At 37.2% G+C, this 10,221-nt stretch overlaps 2 protein-coding genes across 7 annotated transcripts in view; one reads left to right on the top strand and one right to left on the bottom strand.

The window, feature by feature from the left end:
* The window catches only part of LOC106883626 (NEDD8-activating enzyme E1 catalytic subunit), a 79,033-nt gene extending 71,974 nt beyond the window's left edge, over nucleotides 1-7,059 (top strand). For both annotated transcript variants that reach the window (XM_052966886.1, XM_014934724.2), the window contains exons 14-16: nucleotides 2,240-2,340; nucleotides 5,086-5,204; nucleotides 6,788-7,059. In XM_052966886.1, coding sequence (XP_052822846.1) covers nucleotides 2,240-2,340; nucleotides 5,086-5,204; nucleotides 6,788-6,888 — 321 coding nt within the window. In that variant the 3' untranslated portion in view covers nucleotides 6,889-7,059. The remainder of the gene's footprint in view (nucleotides 1-2,239; nucleotides 2,341-5,085; nucleotides 5,205-6,787) is intronic.
* A 163-nt stretch (nucleotides 7,060-7,222) lies between these two features.
* Nucleotides 7,223-10,221, bottom strand: part of LOC106883636 (F-box only protein 7) — a 15,959-nt gene continuing 12,960 nt past the window's right edge. For 2 of the 5 annotated variants that reach the window (XM_014934731.2, XM_052966882.1), the window contains exons 10-11: nucleotides 10,050-10,221; nucleotides 8,138-8,487 (exon numbers count right to left, since the gene is read on the bottom strand). In XM_014934731.2, coding sequence (XP_014790217.1) covers nucleotides 8,453-8,487; nucleotides 10,050-10,221 — 207 coding nt within the window. In that variant the 3' untranslated portion in view covers nucleotides 8,138-8,452. Of the gene's footprint in view, nucleotides 7,543-8,137; nucleotides 8,488-10,049 lie in introns of those variants that run through there. The other 3 variants (XM_052966884.1, XM_052966883.1, XM_052966885.1) reach the window with 3 other exon arrangements.

The raw sequence follows: 10,221 nt of genomic DNA, 5'->3' as shown, positions 1-10,221 counted from the left end.
TTAATTATTTTTTAAAAGCCTTCAGAAATTAATCCATATTATATATAATATTCTCTGCTTTTACTCATACAAAGTTGTGACAGTTATACAGTTTCTACAATGCGTGGACGACACTTAAAAGTTGGTTGCCCTGTCATCCTCCTACACAATATAAACACACCCACACTATGCAATGGATTTGCCTTGTGGTCAAACAAATGATGGACCATGTCATTGCAGCCCAAATTATCATGGGACATGACAAAAGCGATACTGTTTTTATTCCAAAAAATCTAACCCCAACAGACTACCCTTACCGTAGGTGGAGACTTCTGTTCCTTCTCATACTCACCTTCACCATGACAATTAAGAAATCACAAGGTCAATCACTGAAAGTTGTCGGATTGGACCTTCAAACATCATGCTTTCCACATGAACAGTTCTACATCAGTTGTTCCAGAGTTGGCCATCCAGACAACTTATTCATCTATGCTACTGAAGGAAATACAAAAAATGTTGTCTACAAAGCAGCCCTACAGTAGTTACTCCTCTACTGCAATCTTCACATCTACGCCAAACTGTAGCCGTTAGCAAGTTAGATATTTTGTGGGGAAAGTATTATTGATTGTCTCACTATAAAGTGAGGCAGTCAGTGGTAGTAGAGTCGTTGTAGAAGTTCTCAGTTGGAGTCAGTGTCAGTTACATGATATATATGAGTTTGAGTTACTGTCAAGATAGACGTTTCAAAGTCATTGTCTTGTGGAGCTATCAGCGATAGCATGATAGACAAGTCAAAGATAATAAGACGCGGAATACCGCCACAACATAATAGTGGTGACAAGAATCTTACAGTGCTGACAATAACATACAAGTGGACAAAGATCCACATTATAACAATGTTCAAACCGGCCAGTTTCAAACCATCAAACCTACTCTGCAATGTCATTCAGAAAATACAACAATGAACAATCCCATCATTGAAACCGTGAAAGCTATGAGGTAATACAGGACTAATTCAAAACAATGTGAATAAATGAGCATTACATTTGATAGAGCAATCTGAATGCTAAGGGGTAAACATCGTTATAAAGCTACAAAATCATTTCTTTAGCCTAACTGCACAGTCATCTAACAAGAACAAAAAACAGAAGTATTTTTTTTTTTTTTTTAAGTTAATAAACCAAAACACAAAGCATTTATCTAAACCCAAATTGATGACTTTAAACTTTGTTGTATCTCACTAGTTTTGTTATACTAATAGTAAAAATATATTCTGGTTCTATTTCACTTGTGGTTGACTATTAAACCAATTAACCCATCTTGGATGCATCAGTTCCTGTCAAACCATCCAACCTATGCCAGCATGGAACCTCATCATCATCATCATTTAATGTCCCTTTTTCTATGTTGGCATGGGTTCAATGGTTTCACTGGAACTGGCAAGACCAGGAGTCACACCAGATTCCATAGTCAGTTTTAGTTTGGTTTCTACAGCTTGATGCCCTTCCTAATGCCAGCAACTCTACAGAGTGTACTGGGTGCTTTTTATGTGGCACCAACACAGATGCTTTATTACGTGGCATGATTATAATGGTGATAATTATAATGAATGGTTCAGTGAATCTATCATCAGCAAGGTTTGTCAGAATCCTGTCTTTGCCATTCGCGACCACATCAGTGACATGCTCTTTCTCTCTCAATTTACTCCAGGTCTGCTTCAGTACAGAAAGGGCATATCGCTGATGAAGTCACGAATAGTGTCAAAAGGACTTTGCCAAATCTAGATGATTGATTGATTGCTTGAACAATTAATCAAATAATCAATTAGTTAATTGGTTAAATAGTTAATGAATAAACTAATAACAAAAGATGTGAAATATAATCAGTGTATGTGTTTATTATTGGCATAATGACCCATTCAAGATACAACACAATCTGTTTCAACACACTGCTTCACATCAAAAATCTTGCAAACCAAATACAAAAATGAAATATCCTTAAACCATTGACTGACACACATTATCTACTCTTAAATCTTTTACAATCAAGAAACTATATCCTAAAAATTTTCTCCTTGTCTTTTTAGTTCTTCTCACTTTCCAAATTCTGAGGTATTAAAGTTTATATAACTTTAAATGATGCCCCAATAGTTTTAAGGAATCTGTTTTTTATGGTTATTTATTCTGCTCTTGTGGATGGTTCTGTCTGTTTTGTTTTTTTTTCTTATTAGTCATATATTTGTATCTGTTTCTATTTCCAGGAAGACTGTCTTGCTTGCAGCCTCATTCCACAGACTCTGACCTTTCCTGAAGACAGTAAACTACGGGATATTTATGATTACCTTATAGAAAGTGCATTATAGTAAGTTTACGTTTTATTTCAACATAATGCAATCTCCTTTAATAAAATACATGACTGGCCCTCGTACTGGTGGCACGTAAAAAGCACCGACTACACTCTTGGAATGGTTGGCGTTAAGAAGGGCATCCAGCTGTAGAAACTTTGCCAGATTGGATTGGAGCCTGGTGCAGCCTTCGGGCTTGCCAGTCCTCAGTCAAACCATCCAGCCCATGCCAGCATAGAAAGCGGGCGTTAAACAACGATGATGATAATGATGAATAACATTAGGAGGGGACTTAAGAAGGTTAAAGGAAAGGAATTCAGTATTTAAATAAACCATGTATTCTACAGCATCTCTATGCACATGTATGTCTATATGATTGTGCAGATATTGAGTTTGTTTTGTTACCAGTTGGTCTCTTAAGATATAATTGCACCACTGGTGCTGCTACATCTTCAAAGATTTCTTCTTAAGAACTTTGAACACTTATTTATTCAAGAGAAGACAAATGTTTTTCATTATGAAATAGAATTCGAATGTCTAATGTAGCTTTCCTTGGTTGTTAATGTACTAGACAGCAGGTTGTCTGAAATGTCCAATGTCTAATTGAGGTCATTATTGCTGACCAGACAACACCCACAATCAATCACCTTTAAATTAAATTTGACAAGTCACATGGAAAAATAAGAAGCCTGCCATTATATCCAAAACCAAAACAAAGACATTCATAGGATCTGTTGATCCTTTTCTAAATTTCTTCACTTGCTTCTGCCTAATTTATATATGCAAGCATTTATTTTTTTTTTTTTTTTTCATTGTGAATTAGGCCAGTCTTGGATCATATTGTAGTTAAAGGATGCCTGTGTGTGTTGGTTGTACACTAATTACACACAGCACTCAACTTGTCTCCCTAATTTCTGACATTGTAAAGAAAATTGAAAAAGCATAAAGTGCCTTTTACCATCATCGTTCAATGTCTACGTTTCCATGCTTTCATTGATGAGACGGAATTCATTGAGGCAGATTTTCTATGCCTAAATGTCTTCCATGTTACCAACCCTCACCTGTTTCCAAGCAAAGTAATACTTTACCATAACCCAAAGAGTTCTCACAGAAGACTGGAAACAAACATCCTCTGAGCGACAGTGATGCTTATTCATAACTGCCACATGATGTCAAGTCAAGGGTACACATCGACACACTCACAAACACACATGCATATAAATGTGTGTGTGTGGTGGACTTTATTGTTATGGATGACAGATTTGAGTCGCAATTTTTTGTTGAATGGTCTGCACAAATTCATTTATAGCGATCAAATGTTTGTGCTGTAAATTAGTTCACTTGCTCCATCAAATCAAGTACCTGTACAGGTGCACAGTGTGCTACATGACAGGTGTTGAAGTGACTGTAAAACTATGAGAAATGAAGTGTTTTGCTCAAGAACAAGACACACTGTCTGGTCTGGGAATTGAAACTGCAATTTAACAAATTGCTAGTGCAACACACTAACCATTGGCTACACACCCTCATGTGGTTGTATGTATATATATATATATATATATATATACATATATATATATATATATATATATATATAGAGAGAGAGAGAGAGAGAGAGAGAGAGAGAGAGAGAGAGAGAGAGAGAGAGAGAGAGAGAGAGAGAACACTCACTTGACCGGTTTCTTACATTTGCCTTCTGACAAGGCTTTGTTCAGCTCAATGCTATAGATGTCCAAGGTACTATGCAATAAGACTGAATCCAAAATTACGTGGTTGGAGAGCAAGCTTCGCACCATCACAGCCATGTTTGTGCCTCTATCAATCTATATTCAGTGATTAGCAATATGGTTTCTGTAAAAGCAGATCTCCCAGATATCTGCTGTTATGTGTCCCACACATTTCAACTACAAGTCATTCCAAATTACAGTATAGGCACCCTTGGAAATAAATGTACCTATCTGTTTAAAACAACACTAGAGCACTTGCTCCTAATGACATTTGAAAGGAAGTAAGTTTTACAAGAGAAGTTTACCTGAGGAATATGAATGAGATTGTGAGAGATTACAAAAGTGTGGCCAGCAACTAAGCTTAGCTCCAGCATGGTTGATAAAAGCTATTTGGTGATAAAGGTGGCAGCTCTTATCTGAATCAGTTATTGCAATGTTAAAAATGCTAGTCAATGAAAATACTATGATAGTTGCTGTCTTCGTAACCTGATAGTGCAGAAAGGTGTTATATTCGGTGACAGGTGTTGTACTATTATTGTCAACTTCTCAAATGAGCAAAGGAGATGCACTAAAAAGGAATAATTATAGAGGCTTGAAACTGAAGGACCAAGTCTTTAAAGCAGCTGAGTTTTCTCTTTGGCAAACACTATAATGTTATATATGCGTAAGAGAGTTATAGATTCATTTGAAGTTAAAATAATTGGATGATGTATCGATTCTCTTTCCTGAGAATAGTTCACACTGCTATATTCTTTGTATTTAAAAAAATATTTTCTATTCTAGGCACATGGCCTGAAATTTTTAGGGAGGGGGGGACACAATCGATTAGATCGACCCTAGCACGCAACCGGTACTTAATTTATCGACCCCGAAAGGATGAAAGGCAAAATCGACCTAGGCGGAATTTGAACTCAGAACATGATGGCAGACGAAATACCGCTGAACATTTCACCCGCCATGCTAATGTTTCTGCCAACTTGCTACCTTAATATTTTTAAAAATATTAATTCAAAAATGTTTTCTTTCTGCTTGCAGTCAAATGAAATCTCCTGGCATTACTACAGTGATTGATGGAAAATCTAAAACTCTGTACATGAAATCCGTAAAATCAATTGAGGTAAAGACGCGAGACAACTTGAAGAAATCTCTAAAAGGTATGATTGATAATTTTAAATTATGTAAATTTTATTCATTAGTTCCACATATTGTTGACTGATTGGATTATCCCAGTTGCCACCTGCTCTGACATCTTGTTATATCACTTTCCAGCTCCCTGCTCCCACTCTTCTAAAATCTGAGTGGTTATGTAGCTCCTCTTCAGCTCTTTTTTCTTATACTTTACCCCTATCTCTTCCTTACTCGCCCAGCATAAAGTTCCTCTTTCTCATTCGAGGTTTGTAGTCTTGCAAGTTGCATGGTGACCTCAATGGTGCTTGGTGGCATAAAAAACATGCCCTGTACATGCTGTAAAATGTTTGGCATTTAGGAAGGGCATCCAGCAGCGGAAACCATGCCAAACAGACACTGGAACATGATGAGGCCCTTGCGCCCATCAGATCCTATCAAACTGTGCAACCCATGCCAACGTAAAATACAGCCATTAAATGATGATGAAGATCGTTTTCTAAACTTTTCTAATAACATTAACATTGCCACGTTATATACTTTGCAAGGTAGTAATTATTGTGAGATTATCATTTGTGCAGATTAGAAATAGGGTTATTCAATTCAGGAATGATGACTTTGATAGACAGAAACTGAAAGAAGCTTGTTGTGTGTTTTTGTGGTTTCTTGTTGTAAACAAATATCACTGATTTTCAAGCAGTATCATGTTTTAAATCATCATCAACATTTCATGTCCTTTTTCCCTGCTGGCATGAGTTGGAGGGTTTGACAGGGGCTGACAAGCTGGAGAGCTGCACCAGGCTCCAATTGTCTGTTTTGGCGTGGTTTCTATGGCTGGATGCCCTCCCTAATCTCTTCTGCAAACTTATTTGGCCATGGGGAAATATGAGGGCTGGCCACAAGATGTACATCTTGTTATAAAAACAAAAGAAATCTGCCTCAATGAAATTCTATCTGATCCATGCAAGCATGGAAAAGTGAATATTAAAATTATGATTATAGGAAGTGCCATGTATGCTTTCTAGCAATCCATATCTATGGAGTCTCAGTCATTTTGTTCCACTCCACTTGTACCATTCACAAAAGGACGAAAAAAAGAAAGAATGAATATCGCTTAATCCCATCCTCACCTCATCTCCTATAAATCTTAAACCTGTACATCTGTATGTCGGTATCTCCTATTCTCTTGAGCACATTGAGTAGTAAGTTGATGCCACTGGTTTTATTCCTCTGCATCCAGTCATGGTGATATTGGCCTCTCTCATGTTGGCTATGAATATTCTGTTTTCGGTCTTCCCCCCCTTTTCTTTTACCCTCCAGTGGTGTCCATTTGAAAGCTGTTTTAGAATGGTGTTGTTCTGGTTGTTTTAATCTTCATTCCGAGCGTGATTTGGTAAGTGGTCTTGTATTGGTTCTCTTTAGAATGTCTTCATTGGACATGTGGTCTCACTAGTCCTTTCTAAGAATCCTTTTCAAACATCTTTGGTGGAACACATCTAGCTGTCAATTTTCATGGTGCTCTTCCATGTTTCACTGACACAAAGAAATATTGAGAGAACTAAATGTAAGCAATTCTTACTTTTACAATTGTTTCTTTTTGTTTGTTTTTCAGAGCTTGGTATAACGAATGGTCAAGAAATATATGTTGCTGACCAGACAACACCCACATCAATCACCTTTAAATTAAACTTGACAAGTCACATGGAAAAATAAGAAGCCTGCCATTATATCCAAAACCAAAACAAAAGACATTCATAGGATCTGTTGATCCTTTTCTAAATTTCTTCACTTGCTTCTGCCTAATTTTTATATGCAAGCATTTATTTTTTTTTTATTTTTCATTGTGGATTAGATAAATTAATAAAAACAATTAATGTTATTTAATTAGACTTGTTTCATTTGGAATATAGACCGTTTCAGATATATGTTAACAGGTTTCAGAGATAAAGTATTGTGATAGTGTTTTATGTCAGCTACGAGTTGGAGGAGTCATTAGCACACTGGATAAGGTACTTCATAATATTTCTTCTGACACTCTGAATTCAGATCGCTCCAAGGTAAACTTTGCTTTCATCCTTTTAGGGGTCAACAGAAAAAGTGCTATGGTCCATGGCAGTGGATTGGTCGATTCCTTGTGCTGGTTCTTTGTGTGGCGTTTGAAATCCTGCTATAGCTTACTGGGATTGTAGACATAATCTGCTGCCTGGTTTCACACCACCGCCTGGTATCTTGAATGCCTTTAGCAGAGTCCATTCTCTAGCAAACATTCGAGCCAGGTTTCAGAATACCACCACTCCACTCTCTCCTTCCATTCCACCAGCCTCAGAGGCCTTTTAAAAAGGTCATAGGTGCTGGTTTCCCTTCCTGCTTAAAAGATAAAAAATAAAATTTCTTTAGTGAGGTATCCATTCAATTGCTAATCACATGACACTAGAAGAAAGGTGTCTACAAGATAAATTTTAAAATCTGATCCAAAAAGTCCAGGAAATATTTGAATTTATAGAACAACCTAACCCTGTCTCGCCCAGATAAAATTTTTGTAGAATAGAATGGAAAATAAACTACAGACAAAATAATCAGAAAATCAAACCTCGTTACTGTGTTGGGAAACAAGGTCTATAGCTTTGGCTTACAACAGACACTATTCTTCCACTGTTGATTTAAAAGCTTGAGAAAGAGTTTAAGGTGCATGACACCTTGGGCAAGTGTCTTCTTCTACAGCCCTGGGCTGACTAAAGCCTTGTGAGTGGATTCATGAGATGAAAACTGAAAGAAGACATGTGTGTCTCCATGTAAATTTTGGTGAAGAAAAAAAAGCCAGTGCTCTTTGAACAAAGCCCTTTGCAATATTTGTTCTGCACTGAGTTACAGGCACTCCCTTTATAATTCTCACTATCCGAAATGTAATGAATCAATGATTGACCTATTGGAAACTTGTATTAAAATAAAGTAAGATAAAAACTAAGATAAATAAACTTTATTACACAATGTTGCATTTATATATGTACAGTAGTCATCATGAGTCAACAATATATTTTACATTAAAAGCAACTGAGGTTATTTACATTTTGAAATTACAAACAATACCAAATATGGTAAACTGTGTACAAAACAAAATATCATCAATTACATAAATCAATATTTATAATAAAATTAATATTTTATTGATAGGATTATCTGTATTTAAAAATTGCTGGGGGGGGGGGGGATTTAATTTCTTCATCTTCTTTGATCTCAGTGAGTAGTGATTGAAGTAAACTTACTTTTCTGATATTGCCTACATGAATGGATCTCGGAAGAGTCTTGATCTGGCTGCAAAAGATAGTTAATACTGAATTTTAAAAGCTGATTATATCCAACGTACTCTCAATTTTTCTAAAAATATAAAGCTGGTTTTATTTATTTATTTATTTATTTTTTTTTTTGCAGAGATGGTGGGTGGGATTGTAAATTTGGTAAAAGCCATCTATGTATTGTAATGTATACACACAGTTAACTGTGGTTTCTGCCTGAAAGAGAATATTTTATGGATGTGTTGTGTTTAAAAACACTATGAGAGGGAGAAGAAAAACCATCCCAGCAGAGGCTGGTGAGAAAGCCAAACTGCATTTAGGCCTTGTTGAGCCTTGTCAATGAGGTGTACTTGCAGCCAACTAATGAATGTATTATTTACTGTTTGCTGTATTGAAGGAAACAAGGGACTTCTTTTGTAAAACACGGGTTTTTCTCTGGTTTTCTCACTAATATTTAAAGATTTTGCTGATTGTTGCTAAAATCAAAGTCTCAAAGGGATTGCAGAGTGGTAGGAACGTGTAACCACATGAAAAATTGGAGTTCATCTACCAAAGTGACTTATCTATTATACCCTTTTTTTTTGTATTACTACCTAAAAATTAAGGTGATTCCTTTAGGTCCTTAAATTCAAGATTATTTTTTGTTCTTTCCTAAACCATAGGACTCATAAGGCCTCTTACTAAGTTTTCATGTCATAAAATTGATCCTTTCTTCAGCAGACAGATTGAGAAGACCCAGTAACTAAAGTGAGATCACAGCCAGGCATGTCTGGCCCTGTTAAGAATACCCCTGATGCGTTGGGTGATATGATATGCTCAAGAAGTAAAACCAATATCGTAGCTGTGGCCAGTTCCGTTTGACTGGCTCCCATGCCGGTGGCATGTAAAAAAGCACCATCCGAAAGAGGTCAATGCCAGATCCAGCTGAATGGTTCCTGTGTTAGTGGCACATAAAAAGCACCAACAGAACGTGGCCGATGTCAGGTTCGCCTGACTGGCTCTCATGCTGGGGCATGTAAAAAGCACCAATCAAATGTGGCCTATGCCAGTACTTTTCCTGAATGTTTCCTACTATCCAAAACCTTGTAAATGGAATTTGGTAGATGGAAACTGTGTGGAAGCCCATCACAGAGATTGTTTCTGTTCATGGGTGGAAGACTTAACCCATCATTCAGTTTACCACCACCTCCTGGTCCTCAGCTGAAATACATTCTATAACAAACACTCAGGAAAAGTTCCGGTGGCACGTAAAAAGCACTATCCGAACATGATCGATGCCAGGCCCACCTGACTGGCTCCTGTGCCGGTGGCACCCACTACACTCTTGGAGTGGTTAGCATTAGGAAGGTCGTCCAGCTGTAGAAACACTGCCAGATCAGATTGGAGCCTGGTGCAGCCACCAGCTCTCCAGACCTCAGTCAAACCGTCCAACCCATGCTAGCATGGAAAACGGACGTTAAATGATGATGATGACAGACAGTTAACTGACCAAATGAGCCATACTTCAGTTTATTCCCTTCCCTAAATAATTTTCTGCATCTTCTTTGGTACACAGATAAAGTTATTCAACAACATACTTACTGGTAAAGTACGCTGGTTGTAGGTCATAGTCTCCTCCAATAGTTGAGAAAGGCGATGGTTGTGGTGCGGGAGGGGGAAAGCAAAAAGGATGAGGCATCTGGAAGCACAAAGGATTTAGTGGATCTCGTAACACTTCAGTTCGTTTCTGAGACCGAAACAGTCCTTTATATTT

Source organism: Octopus bimaculoides, chromosome 4 (assembly GCF_001194135.2).
Source record: "Octopus bimaculoides isolate UCB-OBI-ISO-001 chromosome 4, ASM119413v2, whole genome shotgun sequence".
Classification (NCBI taxonomy): Eukaryota; Metazoa; Mollusca; class Cephalopoda; order Octopoda; family Octopodidae; genus Octopus; species Octopus bimaculoides.
Note: the sequence above shows the minus strand (reverse complement) of the source record. Positions and strands in the feature narration are given on the sequence as shown.